General features: G+C 41.9%; 1 protein-coding gene across 3 annotated transcripts in view; it reads right to left on the reverse strand.

Moving 5' to 3' along the window:
- NUDT13 (nudix hydrolase 13) overlaps positions 1 to 15133 on the reverse strand; it is a 28440-nt gene extending 13307 nt beyond the window's left edge. Inside the window, exons 1-4 of one of the 3 annotated variants that reach the window (XM_023495366.2) lie at positions 14955 to 15133; positions 14406 to 14545; positions 7198 to 7292; positions 1421 to 1560 (exon numbers count right to left, since the gene is read on the reverse strand). In XM_023495366.2, the coding sequence (XP_023351134.1) occupies positions 1421 to 1560; positions 7198 to 7283 (226 nt within the window). In that variant the 5' untranslated portion in view covers positions 7284 to 7292; positions 14406 to 14545; positions 14955 to 15133. Of the gene's footprint in view, positions 1 to 1420; positions 1561 to 5962; positions 6400 to 7197; positions 7293 to 14405; positions 14546 to 14954 lie in introns of those variants that run through there. The other 2 variants (XM_012540633.3, XM_031956522.1) reach the window with 2 other exon arrangements.
- Between the last annotated feature and the right edge of the window lie 1306 nt (positions 15134 to 16439).

A 16439-nucleotide genomic window follows, 5' to 3' on the forward strand; every position in this document is an offset into this window, starting at 1 on the left:
CCTTGCATACCTCATAGAAGAGTCTTAGGGATCCCTGGGGGTCCTCGAACCACATTCTGCAAATTAGTGGCCTTAGAAATAAGGTCTCTTGGAGAAGGGCAAAGAGATAGGATTTGGAATCAGATGGAACCCCAAGTTGGACATTCACTAGCTGTTTAATGTTGAACCACTCTCCCTCTCCAGGCTTAAACTTCTCCATCTCTCAACTGAATTAAAAGCAGATCTGAATTTTGCCATCCCATGAATCACAAAATCTGGCCTCCAGATTTCCTCACTGCTTGTGTTAATATAAAGGGAAGGGGGTCTCCTCTGAGGTCCTGATTAGCACAAGCCTAGCACGGCATACAGGGCGATAACTCACCCTTCCCTGCTCTGTACTGAGTCTCAGCAGAGTCTGGTGATTTTCTACCAGTCTCTAATATTCTCCACTGTTAAAAACAGCACTACCCCCCACACCCCAATATCTGGGACCCCACTATTTCACTGTATACACTGGTGAGTGTCAGATTCTCACATATATCCTTTATATGAGCTTGCAAATTTCAGGGCAAATGACAGGATTCTCAGTCCTGGTTTTGTAAGATCTCTAGGTTTCTCCCAACATTTCCATCACACACACACACACACACACACATGTAGTCTGGACACTTGGTGCTTTGCTCTATTGCTTATATCACCCAGAAGGCTTTGGGGGATAATTTGTGGAGATCCTGAAGATTTTATTTTCTCCTCAAAGACCTGATGGAAATGCATCTCTGCGTATGAGAATTCTGTGAGTGAAGATCCAGTAAAAAGGAATAAATCCTTGGCTAAATGTGAGTCACTCACCTTTAGTTACAACCCATTCATACAAACAACACAATATTTTCCCTCTCAAAAAATAGGATCCATAGCATTTTACATTTTCTCCAATTTTTTTTTAACAATTTCATTTAAATTCCATTGAGTTCCAAATTCTATCCCTTCCTCCTTTCCCCCCTTCCCAAGAAGGCAAGCAATCAGATATAGGTTATATGTGCATTTCACATTTTTTAAAAATGCAAATTAATACTGATTTATATAGAAGGAAGAAGGGAAATGGTAGGTGAATCCTTGGGAACTACTATTCTAGGGACCTCATCATCATCATTAACATTGACTGAGGACCCTATAGTACATCCAACAGAATCATTCATAAATCAACAGGCATTTATTAAGCATCTCCTGTGTGCCAGGCATTGTCTCTGAAAATAAGACAAAAAAGAAACAGTTTCTGCCTTCAAGGCGTTTGTTTATATTCTTTTGGGGAAAACAATCATTATGGATGGGATGAACTTAGGGTTCAATTGTTTTAGAAATCCACAAAGCTTCAACACTGGTTGGCAGCCCCCTAATGACAGAGTACTCAGACTTGTGGCCAGTTGGGCCCCTTTAGGCTTACCTGAAGCCCCAAACGGAGGGACCAGGTATCTGTCCCCAGACTTCTGTAGCAAAGGGGCCAGACTATGGAAAAGGTAAAACATTCCTGAACTCTGGGCTTTTCGACATATGTCATCATCTTCTTTAAGTTCGAACAGGTACCTGCCGTTGGAACAGAGATGCGTCATTATGGGACCTAACCCAGTTCAATGCACAGTGCTAATTATGAAGGTGACTCTTAGATTATCAGACAGCTAATATCTACGAACGCCATGTTTAAGGGCCCATCTCTGAAGAGTTTCAGGGTGCCTGAATGGAAGGCACCAGCAGGGTTTGTGGCAGCGGCCATAGGGCAGATTCCAAAGCAGAGGTGAGGGTCAGTACGTTACTGCTCACTCCGGAGATGTAATGACTACCATGAGCTCAGTAGCAGCCGACTTTGGGTGGAGGATGAATAAACTCTTCATGTTCTTCTGAGAAAACAGAGCCAGAGGGAGCTTAGGGAACCCTTTATGGGTGCTCACACTTCCGTTTCTACTTTGTGGAGTGCTAAAAGTTGAATTTGGATTGAATTCCTTATTGGGTTTATTTATTTGTCTTTGTTTTGTGGGCTGCCATGGCCAGCCTGCTTTTGCTGAATTTCTCTGGACTGAGCTAGACTCGCTGGTCCCTCTGAAGCAGCTGGAATGCTATTAGAACACTCTCCAGCCCATTGAATCTGCCCTGGTCAGTGTCCCACTGGCCCAGCCTTCCCATTAAATTCAACAAGTGTTTAGGAAGTGCTACTATTTGATTAAGTGATAAAGACATAATGATGAAAGAGAGAAACAGGGAGAGGAAAGGAAAGAGAGAGAAAGAGGAAGGGAAAGAAGGAGAGAAAGGAAGGAAAGAAGAATGGAAAGGGAGAAGTAGGAAAGCAAGAAAAAAGAACGGGAGGAAAAGAAAGGAGGAAATAAGAAAAAAATGAGGGGAGAGGAAGGGAGGAAGAAAGGAAGAAAGGGAGGAAGAAAAGAAAGAAAGAAGAAAGGAAGAAAGGGAGGAAGAAAAGAAAGAAAGAAGGAAGAAAGAAAGGGAGCAAAGAAAGGAGGGATGAAAGGAAGGAAAAAGTGAGGGAAAGAGAGAGGAAGGGAAAGAGGAAGGAAGGAAAGAAAGAAGGAAAAAAGAAAGGGAAGAAAGAAAGAAGGAAGGAAAAGAGTGAGGGAGGGAGAAAGGAGAGAGGGAAGAAAGGAAGGAGAAAAGTGAGAAAAGGAGAGAGGGAGGGAGTGAGGAAGGAAGGAGAGAAGGAAGGAAAGAGGGAAGGAAGGAGGGAGATAGGAAGAAAAGAAGGAAAGAAGGAAGGAAGGAGAAAGTAAGGAAGGGAAGGAGGAAGGAAGGAAGTGAGGGAAGGAAGGAGAAAGGAGGGAAGAAAGGAAGAAAGGGAGAAAGAGAAATAGGAACAATTCAGACCTCAAAAAGCTTATATGCTATAGGAGAATATAATATGTTCACAATAAATAAAAAACAATTTCAAGAGCCAAAAACAAAATGCTTGTATTTGGGGTGTTCATGGAAGATGGCCCCTGAGCTGCCTTTGAAGGAAGCAGGGATTTGAAGAAGCAGGAGTGAAAACCAAAGGATCGCAGATCCAGAGCTGGTGGGATCTTAATGGTCATCTAGTGCAATCTCCTTACTTTGCAGATAAGAAAACTGAGGCCAGAAATGTCTAGTGAGTATCGGACTTGGAGTGTGGAAGACTTGAATCCTGCTGCAGCAAAGGTTAGCAGTGCTGAAGCCTCAGTTTCCCCGTTTTGCAGAGGCCCAGGTAGGCTTGCCCAAGGTGCACAAAGGGAGTGACAAGGGCAGCTCCCAGGACCACAGGAGGTGCAGCCTTTTCTGCTGAACATCTCAAGGCACCTCCAGCCCACCAGGGGACCCCAGGAGCTGTGTCCCGTTTGGTGACTTGTTTCTATTGATGGTTTTCTGGGAAGTCTAGGATCTGTGATCTCCCTGGTAAGGAAACTCCATTGGCCGGGGCGAATAAAGAACGCATTATAACTTTTTTGTCTCAGTGTCTGGGGCTGAGAGGGTATGAGACTCACCTGTGGTCACTCAGGAGAAGCAGAAGCAAAGACCTGAAATAGAATCTTGTGGACTGGAGGGCTGACCTCTACCTCTTACCCCACACTGCCTCTCAAGGTTATACCGAGACAGGCCTTGGCCCTGTGAGAGGTGGCTAGATGGAGCAACAAATAGAATGCTTGTCCCGGAACCAGCAAGATCTGAGTTCAAACCCAGCCTCAGACACTTACTGGTTGTATGACTCTGGGCAAGTCACTGATCACCTTAGTTTTCTCATCTGTAAAATGAGGGTAATAGAACACCTACCATAAAATAAATGCTCTGTAAATACTAGTCATTAGTATTCTCACTGCAGACTTGCAAAGGTTAAAAAGGTGCAGATGGGTATCTTCCCTGGGACTTAGAGTCTTAGAAAGTTGCCTGGTTATACAGCCAGTATGTGCCACAGAGGGCACTTGAATTCAGATCTTTTTAGTTTGGAGAACAGTTCTCCATCCAAATTTTTTTTTTTAAAGTATTTTTTTATTATAGCTTTTTATTTACAAGTTATATGCATGGGTAATTTTATAGCATTGACAATTGCCAAACCTTTTGTTCCAATTTTTCCCCTCCTTCCCCCCCATACCCTCCCCCTGATGGCAGGTTGACCAATATATGTTAAATATAAAAAGTATAAATACAATATAAATATACATGTCCTAACAGTTATTTTGCTGTACAAAAAGAATCAGACTTTGAAATAGTGTACTATTAGCCTGTGAAGGAAATCAAAAATGTAGGCAGACAAAAATATAGGGATTGGGAATTCTATGTAATGGTTCATAGTTATCTCCCAGAGTTCTTTCACTAAGTGTAGCTGGTTCAATTCATTACTGCTCTATTGGAACTGATTTGGTTCATCTCATTGCTGGAGATGGCCATATCCATCAGAATTGATCATCATATAGTATTGTTGTTGAAGTATATAATGATCTCCTGGTCCTGCTCATTTCACTCTTTTTGTTGAAGTATATAATGATCTTTCTCCATCCAAATTTTAAATTTTTTTAAAAAGCACATTAAAAAAAGGAACAATCTCTTATGGGTTATTAATTTCTTTCCTTTCATTTCAGAGTACGTGGGAAGGAAAAGAACCAAAAAAGCTAATATTTTTAATAGTCCATATGAAAAAAGTCAGCATCTTATAGATTGGTTTCACTAAGTAAGGGAACACTGGTTCAGAGTACAAAATGTAACATAGTTTTTGGACATGTTCAACATGGCTGTGTATGTATATATACACACACACACACACACACACACACACATATATTTTTTCCTTCCCCCTTTGGTTGACTACTATACATATTGGTTACAAAGGTTTTGTTTTTCTTTTTTTCTTTTTCTAACTATGTGGGCAAGTGAGGGGAGAAAAAATAGTTTTTTGTTCATTGAAATAAATAAAATTAAATCTAGAAAAAAGAAAAAAAGAGGATCTAGTAACAAGATGTCCAGGACTTTCCCTCTCCCCTTTCAAATCACTGGCTCAATCGGTCACTTCAAAGACTATATGAAACATAGGACTTCAGTATTTCCTCCTTTCTCCTTCCAGGCCTCAAGGAAAGCCATTTCAGTCTGTGCTAAGCCCTCCTCAGCCTCAGAGCTCAAAGTGGGACCAAGGACTCACTGACCTTGGGGAATATCCCCTGGCAGAAATTCCAGTCAAATGGACAATCAGCCCACAGGTGTGCAACTGAAAAGGCCAGGCCATTTTTAGAACACCAGGAGGTAGTTCTGGCTCAGTGTCAAGTTCCAGCTCGGGAGTCTGTTTGGGACCTTTAAAACAAGAGCTCTTATGGGAGACCAAAAGGCTGGGCCAGAATTTTAGTCCCCCAGGGTTTCAAACAGTCCCCAGCACCAGGTGCTGCCCGCTGAGAGAAGTGCCCAGGGAGAGAGGGAAGACTCGACCCACTGGGGCTTTCCAAATATAAACAGTGACTGGGAGGCTGAGGGCCTGGAACAAACATCAGCTGCCTTTCAAAGGAAGGGGGAAGGTCCGTGCCTTGTCCTGGCGACCCTCACAGTAACACAGAATACCCGCCTGTCACCTCATGGGAAGGGGGAGCCTGGAGTGTGGTTCTGGCAGTTCCCAGCCTCTCTTCAGGAGGAGTGGACAGTCTAGTGACCCTTTCCTTCATGTCCAATTGTTGTTTAGTTATTTTATAACTATGTCCAACTCTTTGCGGCCCTGTTTGGGGTTTTCTTGCAAAGATACTGGAATGCTTTGCTATTTCTTTCTCCAGCTCATTTTACACAGAAGGGAACAAAGGCTGACAGGATGAAGGGACTTGCCCAAGAAATGTCTGAAACTGGATTTGAACTCGGGACTCCCTGACTCTGGGTTTGGCACTCCATGACTCTATGCACTTTAATCTCCCCATTTTTATCCCTTACACACTCTTATGTTGCTGCCACAATGGCTGCCTTATTCGCCATATACAACATTCCACATCCTTCATCAACTCACAATGCTTGGGATGTTTACGTGCCAGTATTCTCTCTTTCTCCTCCCACTAATTACAGTACAGATGGTACAGGGGAAAGAACTCAGGACTTGTAAAGGGAAAACCTGGATTTAAAAACTCTGTTCCTTCCTCCCTTTCCCCTCTTGGAATCCTTCCTTGTTCTTCAGGTGTGACCTCCTATTATCCATGAGGTTATTCTTAATCTTCCCAGTTGTTAGCGCTCTCCTGGCTGCTCCCCCTTCCCTAAATAAATTTCTCTGAATTTATGTTTTATGTTTTTTATTTCATCGTCCATGTGCAAGTTGTATTGGTGCCCTTCATCCCAAGGAAGACTAGGAGAAGGTCTTTGAAGGAAGGGACATGTCTGTTTTTGGTTTTGGATTTCTGGGGTGTAGCAAAGAGCTTTGAACAAATGAGTTTAATACACAAAAATATCTGCTCCTAAGACAGATAATAATAAATTATCATGTTAAAAGCACAGGTAATTAATTTAATTAATTAAGTTGAAATATTAAACCACCAGAGTTGTCATTGAGGTCCCCAAATTCCTCATTTTGCTTCAGGGTTCAGCTCAGTCACCTCCTCAATGAAGCCTTCCCTGATTCTTCCTAAAGTTTCCTTGAACTCATTGTCAGCCCACTCTCACTCCCAAAAGAACAAAAAAGCCACTTAAGGACACCTATTTTTGCCAATTTTTTTTTTTTTTGCTCATTTTTTTTTTTTAACCTCTCACTCTCAAAGTGCTTACATGTAGGAGTTTGGAAATATACCTTTGTGTAACTGAATCAGTCCCAGGCCCAGGCCTGATCCCTATGTGCTAGACTCTACAGTTAGAAAACAGCAATCTTGCTTCTCAAGAGTCACAGATTTAGGTCTAGAAGAGGTAGTCTCTGTCCTAAATTTTTCCTTTTCATGGATACAGAAATATACGACCAGAAAAATCAAATTATTTTCCTCAAGTCATGTAGGGACTAAATGACAGGGTTTTTGAACCCAGGTTTTCTCTTTACAAGTTCTGAGTTCTTCCCCCCTGCACCAGCTGTATTGTAGTTAGGGGAAGAAGCAAGAGATAATGCATGCACATAAATAAACATGATTTATTGTTATCAGCAAATGCGTTCAGCACTTTGCTTGGGAAGCTCTGGGCTAAGCAGCGACTGCTCTTCTTGGTCTTATGCCAATGGAAACACACTGCTGGGGCCCCAAGCAGGAAAAAAGCAGAACTGGGGACGCTTACCGCATCTTGGCGACATAGGTGGAATGCCGCCTGCACGCTTGAGGTGTTTTCCAGGAAACTGCTCTCCCGAACAGACACAGAGACATCACCAGGTCCTTTGAAGTGAGAAGGAAAAAACGTTGCATGCAACAGAAAGAAATGAGCCCTTAGGAATGGAGCTGGATTTTCATCAAAGACATCTTGAACCATCTGGAGAAGACCATTTAGTACCATTTACAAATATTATCTCACTTAATCCTCACAATAATCCTGGGAGGGACTTATAATTATCATATATTATTATATCCATTTTACAGGTGGGAAAACTGAGGCAAAAAGAAATTAAAAAGGGGTTAAAGTGATGTGAGAACTGCACATTAAACATGATGGTGAGACAGCAAGAAGAGGTACAGTCTATTTAGAAAGTCACCCCCATTCATGTAATGCCCCAGAAACTTCAGCAACAGGGTCTACATTTCAGCCTTCCAAACAAATTCAGCAAATGGTCCTTCTCTAATCCGCCGCTCCCCAGAAATACTTCCATCTGCTCCTTGGGGAGGAGTGGGGAGCCCTGAGCCTCGGAGAGCGACGTCTGTGGGTGCTGCTGTGGGACTTTAACTTAGGCCGATGTTGCCTAGGTTCTAATACCAAGAAAATGCCCATCACTCATGGCTCAGCTATGGGGCGCCGACTCACGGATTCATTTCAGAGTCACTGGGCAAGGGAAGGCAGCCAAGCATTTAATGTGGCTTTGAAATTAAAAGCCACAGAAAATCAAGACTGACCAGTCTTTCTATAGAAAACCTGATGGCACATTGGGACTTTTGTGAAACTGTTTCAGGTCTGACATAAAAGGGGGCTGAAAGGGGAGAGGGAGAGAAGAGAAGATGCCCTCCTGGGGGGTGGGGAACGTACACGGCCAGGAGGGGATCCAGCCAAAGAACAGCAACATGGGGGGCTGGGGCTTCCTCCAAATGGAGAGTCTGAGGGGGCCGGCCAATCAGAAGGAGAGGCTGAGCAGTGAGCATTTAATTCTCTTTCAATACAATATTTGTATTTTTTTTTAGTATGAAATGAAGTTTACCTCAAAATGTTTCATTGATCATTTAGTTGATATCTATAAAACTGTGATTTTTAAAACGTCATTTACTACTACTACCATCACCACCACTATCACCTACTACTTTTACCAGTACTACTATAACTACTACTACCACTACTACTCCTCTACTGCTAGCATAACTAGTACTATTATATACTACCACCACAATCACTATCACCTACTACTATTACTACTATCACCAATATTACTATAACTAGTATTATTACTACCACCACCACAATTACTACTATTCCCACTATCACATCGCCTAGTACTATTACCAGTACTATTATAACTACTACTATCTCTATATTACTAGTATCATAACTACTATTACTTCTATTACTATTACTACTATGACTACTACCATAACTGGTACTATTATTACTACTACCACCACCAATACTACAATTATTACTCTTACCAGTATGATTACTACTAGTGGTTCTACTACTACTACTACTACTACTACCACCACTACTATAACTACTACTATTACCATCACCATCTACTACCACTACAACTACTACTATTATTCCTACTCCTACTACCACATCACCTACTTCTATTACCAGTACTACTATAACTACTTTACTACTATCACCACTACTATTATAACTAGTACTATTACTACCACCACCACTATTACTACTACTCTCACTACCACATCACCTACTACTATTACCAGTGCTATTATAACTACTACTACTTCTATTACTACTAGTACTATAACTACTATTACTTTTATTACTATTACTACTATGACTACTACCACCACTACTACCATAACTGGTACATTACTACTGCTACCACCACCACTATTACTCCTACTCCTACTACCACATCACCTACTTCTATTCCCAGTACTACTATAACTACTATTACTACTATCACCACTACTACTATAACTAGTATTATTACTACCACCACCACAATTGCTACTATTCCCACTATCACATCACCTACTATTATTACTAGTATTATTATAACTACTACTACTTCTATTACTACTAGTACTATAAGTACTATTACTTCTATTACTATTACTACTATGACTACTATCACCACTACTACCATAACTAGTACATTACTACTACTACCACCACTACTATTACTCCTACTCCTATTACCACTATACTACTATAACCTTTACTACTACTATCACCACTACTACTATAACTAGTACTACTACTACCACTACCACCATCACCTACTTCTATTCCCAGTACTACTATAACTACTATTACTACTATCACCACTACTACTATAACTAGTATTATTACTACCACCACCACAATTGCTACTATTTCCACTATCACATCACCTACTATTATTACTAGTATTATTATAACTACTACTACTTCTATTACTACTAGTACTATAAGTACTATTACTTCTATTACTATTACTACTATGACTACTACCACCACTACTACCATAACTAGTACATTACTACTACTTCCACCGCCACTATTACTCCTACTCCTATTACCACTATACTACTATAACCTTTACTACTACTATCACCACTACTACTATAACTAGTACTATTACTACCACCACCACTATTACTACTACTCCCACTACCACATCAACTACTTCTATTACTAGTACTACTATAACTACTACTACTACTATCACTAATACTACTATAACTAGTACTACTACTACCACTATCACCTACTACTATTACTAGTACAACTACTACTATTAGTTCTATTACTACAACTACTACCACCACCTACTACTACTACTATAGCTAGTACTATTACTACCGCCACCACCACCACTACTACAATTATTACTATTACCAGTATGATTACTACTAGTAGTTCTATTACTACTACTACTACTACTATCACTACTACTATAACTATTCCTATTACCATCACCACCTACTACCACTACTACTACTCCCACCACTACTACTTACTACTATTACCAGTACTACCACTACTTCTATGCTACTTACTAGACTTACTAGCTGTGCAAGCTTGAGTAAGACTTGACATTTGAGCCTTAGTTTCCTCATATGGAAAACAGGGATAACAGTAAGTACAGCCGATAGTTCTGAGGATTGAGTCAGGAGTTGTGACTAAACTACGTGGGCCATTTCACCCCCGATGTGCCACTTAGACCAAGAGACCCATGCTGCAGAAACTACTTTTTTTTTTTTTTTTAAGACAATTCAGGTTAAATGACTTACCCAATGTCACACGATTATTAAGTATCTGAGGCTGAATTTGAACGTGGCTCTTTCTGACTCTAGGATAGTGCTCGATCCACTGCACCACCTGTGGCCCCCAGAGAAACTTCTTTATTCTGGAAGTTCACTTATTCCTGGACTTCTCTCATTGGAAGTGACCTCCACCCCATGGCCTCTCCTGATTGGCTGCATCCTCACACCTCAGTTTCCTTATTTGTATAGGCTAGATGGTCCCTAGGGCCCCCTCACCTTTAAGTTTACACCCAGGGTTTCCCAGATGGCAGCTCAGTCTGGAATCTGAAAGCCATTAATTCAAGTCCAGTCTCAGATTTGCTGTGTGACTGAGCAAATCACTTCATCCCTGTTTACCTCAGTTTTTACAACTGTAAAATGGGAACAACAATAGTACTTCTGAGGTTTAGCAGAGATGATTTTTGTAAAGTGCTGAGTCCACATGGTAGATGCTTAATAAATGTTTCCTTCCTTCTGTTGTATTCTGTATTTTGTGTATAAATTTGATTATTTATCTTTGCAATAAATTCTTTAGTTTATCACAAAACCAGTGCTGCTTATTGTTTTAGTGGTCCCCTTTGAAGCATCCAGACATGGTTCTTGATTTTATATCTCTGAGTCTGTGAGCCATTCCATGACCACACCATAAAATCTACATTCTGGCCCTAGCGGGATGTGGGGCCTTTTAATGTGGGGGAGTGATGCTCCTTCTCCTTCTGGGGGGGGGGCAGAGGTGGGGCTCTCCCCTGCCTGAGGACCTCCAGAATGAGCATTCACAGATCTTGGGCCGGCTGACACTGAGGCCAGATCCAGGTTCCACTGGGGTGGTAAACAAGCTGGCGTACTCACTGCCACCTGCTCAAACACCGCATTAGGGACAGAATGGTTGTTTTTGTTTGAACTGATGGTCAAATCATTAACAACGTTTTACTCCTGACCCTGCACTGAGGTTGAAGGTTCCTTTATCACAAAAACACCTCAGACAGGAAAAAACCAAACCAAACGTTCCTTACCACGGCATTATTTCACTGTAGCGGAAAGATCAACCTAAGTCCAAGTTCTGTTTTCTTTTCAGTGCAAATGTTTGGGTTCGTTTAAATCAAAGGGAGACAGAGGCCAAGAATGGGCACCGGACTCAAAAGGCCATTTTTGGCTTGACCATTAACTTACTGTATTGTAAGTGAGCTTTTATCCAGCACCTTAAAAGTTTGCAAGTCTTGTCTCATTTGAGGAAACTGAGGCAGACAGCAGTTAAGTACCTTGCCCAGGGTCTAAGTGTCTGAGGCTGGATTTGAATTCAGGTCTTTATGATCAGCTTTAAGTAAATCACTTAATTATAAAACAAAGTAAATTTGTAAGCATTGTGTCTTAGTTAAATCTAATTCACATATGGGTCAAGATGTCATTGTGTGAGATCACTGGTTCTCTATGAAAATGAAGGACAAACAACAATATTAACTTGCTGCCTTCCTCTCAGGATTGGTTGTGAGAAGATCCATTGGGATAATGGATGGGAACGCTCTTTTTGCATTAAAAAAAAGTGTTATCATTTCCAGAGGCAGACACCTCCTCAATCTCTTTCCCAACTTGCATAGGGCTCACAAATACCATCATGTCTATCTTGCCTAAAAGAAAAGGAAACATGTCAACATCAAGAAGTCAAGGAGAACCAGCACGATGTAATGGACAAATGGAATCATGAAGAGATGAGTGCAGATCCTCCTTTTGACACATCCTGGCTACATGAGCATCAACAAGTCATTCCTTCAAGTTCCAGCTCAAATTCCACCTTCCACAGGAAGCCTTAGCCATTCTCCCTTAATTTAATGCCCTGTTTCGGATAATGACCCTGCATTTAAACTGCAAATCGTTATCCACAGAAGGAGTTTCCTATAACTGAAATAGTCACTGAAATGTAGTAATGTAATCACAGGGCTGGATGGGGTAGATATGTAAAGGTCCAAACCAGGAACTTTCCCAGTAAGGGACTTAGAGACAAGCCCATCCAAACTCCTCAATTTACATGCATGAAACTGAAGCCCACGGAGGTGAGGAATAGTTATAACATATTATAGTATAACATACTACATTATATTTCATTTCATATCACATTATGTCAGCATAGTTAAGGCTTTAATGTCTTCAAATTTTCTGATTCCCCCCAGATGTGATTGTCCTGATCCTCAAAACTCCTTCTGGGGACTTAACTGAGTACATGCTTCCCACAACGAACTCCCCAAGAGCAGCAGAGGCTCCATCCTAGTCTCTGCGGGCCCGGCACCCAGCCCAGTGCCTGGCACACAGTGACACATGCTGAATGGAGCAGAAAGGAGGCCGGTGTGTTTTTTGTGGCCCAAATAAAATGTTCCCAGGCCAGAAGGTTTTTCTTAACTATGACTTTCTTCCAACAAAACAGCATTCCTATTATTCATCTCTGAACTCTTGGAGTCTGAGGAGACAGCGGCTACTGGAGAAAATAAAAGCCAAGTCCCAGGGCCTCATTTTGTGAGGATGAACAGACCCTCATTCTTACACTAAAAATGGTTACTTAGAAGGCCTATTTTTCTTTTCAACCGTTGGACCTCTGTCTCCTCATCTATAACAACCAGCAGGGTTTATAAACTGTTTTATCAAGTATTTTTTTATTTTCTCCCAGATCTGACATTGTTTGAAATTTCTTATAGGACAAGTGCTAAAACACTCTGAAATACCAGCAGGAAAAAGAGTGACATTTATGTAGGACTTTTTTTTTACAAAGCACTGTATGTATGTATACACACATATATTTCTTCCAGTTGTTATTCAGTCATGGCTGGCTCTTTGTGAGCTCATTTAGAGTTTTCTTGGCAGAGATACTGGAGAGCTTTACCATTTCCTTCTCCAGCTCATTTTGCAGATGAGAAAACTGAGGCAAAAAAAGATTATATGACTTGCCTAGGGTTACACAGCTAGTAAGTATTTGAGAGCAGATCTGAATTCAGGAAGATGAGCCTAGGATTACATTCCACATTCCCAGCCTGGAGCCAGGAAGACTGATTATCTGTCTGTCTGCTTGTCTATCTGTCTATCTATCCATCCTATCTGTCTCTATCCTGTTGATCTATCTGTATATAGTCTCATAATAATAACTAGCATTATCTATTGTTATAATATTTATAATAATTCATACTTATCTGCATGTGTATATCTCTCATAACTAGCATTTACATAACTTGCCATTTTTCAGAGCATTTTACAAATATCTGATCTTCACAACCACCTTAGGATGTAGGTTCTATTATTATCCCCATTTTCCAGGTGGGGAAACGGAAGTAGAAAGTTAAGGACTTGCTCAGGAGCACACAGCTAGTGTCTGAGGCAATATTCAAGCTCAGACTTCCCAACTCCAAGTTTTGTGCATTATTATCCAAGGAACTCCGGAGCTGCCTTGACAAGAGTGTTTTGGGGTGGGCAGGACAGATATGACTCACTTTATAGGTGAGATGACACTCAGAGTGTGCTGTCCCTTGGTAGCTGGAAGGCCTGGGTTAAGTCCCATCTCTGATACAGACAGGCCTAGTGATTATGGGCAAATATTGGTATCTCTTGAAAGCCGTTAGTTATGGATGGACTTGCCCGTCTGTACCAACGGATGAATCTGCCCATTGGGAATTTCCCTACACAGAGGAAATTATAAATTGGTTTTATTTCCTCAGTCTCCCCCCCCAAAAAAAAAAAAACAAAACCCGGGTTTTAGAAAAAATTAAAGAACGGCCTAAGCTAGGAAGTGACAAACTCCAAATCCGGTGTGCGCCAGCAAACAAAAAGCTGGCATGCAGGGGGAAGTTCATAGTTCCTAAGGGTGCTGTTGGGGCAGCCTGGGCCTGGAGGCCTGAAGACCCGAGTTCAAATGCGACCTCAGACACTTACTAGTGTGAGTAAGTCCCTGGGCAAAGTCACTTGATGCTGTCCGCCTCAGTTTCCTCAGTTAACTGGAGAAGAAAATGGGAAACCGTTCCAGTGTCTTTGCTGGGAAAACCCAGAAGAGGGTCTTGAAGAGCTGGACGCCACTAAACAACAAAAAAAGAGAGATTATTCTTCTTCTAGTAACTAGTTCTAGTCCCTGTAAATTAATAGAAACTGATGGGGAAATTTAAAACACTTAGAAGAGGCAGCCGGGGACAGCAGGACTAATCACAAAGAGCCCGGCTTTGCTTGCTGCAAACTTAACCTTGTGGCCTTCAGTTCCCCCCCCGGCTAACATGAGGGGGTCAGCCTGGCTGGCCCTGGGCCCTGCCCCCTCTGCTCGGAGTCCTGGGGGTCCGGTTCAGGAGGGAAAGTGCCCTTAGGGGTCCTGCAGGGAGGGCGGCAGGGGCTAGACGAGTGAAAGTGACCCAGGACGTTCCAGTCCTAATTTCAGCAGCAAATGTCATCACCTGATCCCAGCAGCTGGGGAGACCTGCGTGTGCCTCAGTTTACCTGTATTCACCGCCCGCTCAGTTCTGCAGGGAGGACTCCCCAGGCCTCCGGAATCAGCAGGCGGCTGGAATAGCCCAGGAGCCCCAGCACTGGGGGAAAGGTTAGGAAGTTAGTTTTCCTTGAAGCGGGCTGATTGTGTGGGTCTATTACAGACTCGCTTCCCAGAATCCTCTCCTCCTGGGCTTGTCGAGTGGTGTCTTCTGGGAAATGTAGTTCAAGTCATGCATGTCTTCCATGTGGCCCCTTTTGCCCATGAAAAAAAGGAATTGCTGATTTCAAGGGGCCAATTAGAGAAACAATTTTGTCCCTGGGAGGGAGGAGGCGAGTCTGGGACAGGAAATTGCAAAGGGGCGGGAAAACATGCGGGTCATTCCCTCATTGCATCTTTGTAATTCATCATGGGAAATCCTTTGGGTGATGGAGAGTGACTGCCGTTGCTCCCACTGCTTGGGATCTCATATTTTCCCATTTTAGTTACTAATTCCTATCACAATCAGATCCATTTTCGCTTTTGTTTTTAAGGAGTCAGGGAGGTGGGAAGGACGGATGGACTGTTGGCTCTGGAATGAGGAATTACTACCTGCAGTTTCACTGGATGATCCTTTCTCGTCGGTAAAATGGGGATAGTGACAGCATCTCACAAAGTTGTGAGAATCAAATGAGAGAATCTCTGTGAAGGTGCTTTTTCTTTCTGCATCTTGTTCACTCTTTGCGTCAATTATCACCTCTATCAATCGATTAAAAAAAATTTATTAAGTGCCTTCTATATGTAAGGAATGTAGCAATTCTTATTTGCAAGAAAGTGATGGTCTAGGGGCAGCTAAGTAGTGCAGTGCATAGAGCACCAGCCCTGACATCAGGAGGACCTGAGTTCAAATCTGGTCTCAGACACTTAACACTTCCTAGCTGTGTGACCCTGGGCAAGTCACTTAACCCCAATTGCCTCAGCAAAAAAAAAAAAAAGTGATGATCTAGTGATAGACACAATAAGAGCACGTGCATTTCTGTTAAAGCTCAAGCCTGCACCAAGACTTTCGGGATAACCTGAATAAGTATATACAGAAATATCAAAATAATTAATAACAAATAGTTTGACTCCCAACCTTCAACTGAGGCACATTTCATTGCCTCATCACCAAACTGAACAAATCCAATTTTCTGCTCCTTGTCTTGGTTCCTAAATCTGCCTCTTTTCTAACTTCTTCGTTTCTGTTTGGAGTACCACGTCTTATCATAGGTTTCAAGATCTCAAAGCCATCTTTGATTCTTCTTTCTCTCCAGTGCCCTCTGTCCAAGAAGCTGCTGTCTTACATCAGTCTTGCATCAGTCTTTCTACTCATTCAGCCACCACTGTAATTTAGGCTCTAATCAGCCTTCATTTAATATTTTAACTGCCTCCTACCTTCTCTCCCAGGATTGGGTCTCTCCTCCTCTATCCACCTTTTGTGTAGATGGTTAAATAATCTTTCTAGAGCATTTATCTAC

This window comes from Sarcophilus harrisii, chromosome 2, assembly GCF_902635505.1.
Source record: "Sarcophilus harrisii chromosome 2, mSarHar1.11, whole genome shotgun sequence".
NCBI classification, from domain to species: domain Eukaryota; kingdom Metazoa; phylum Chordata; class Mammalia; order Dasyuromorphia; family Dasyuridae; genus Sarcophilus; species Sarcophilus harrisii.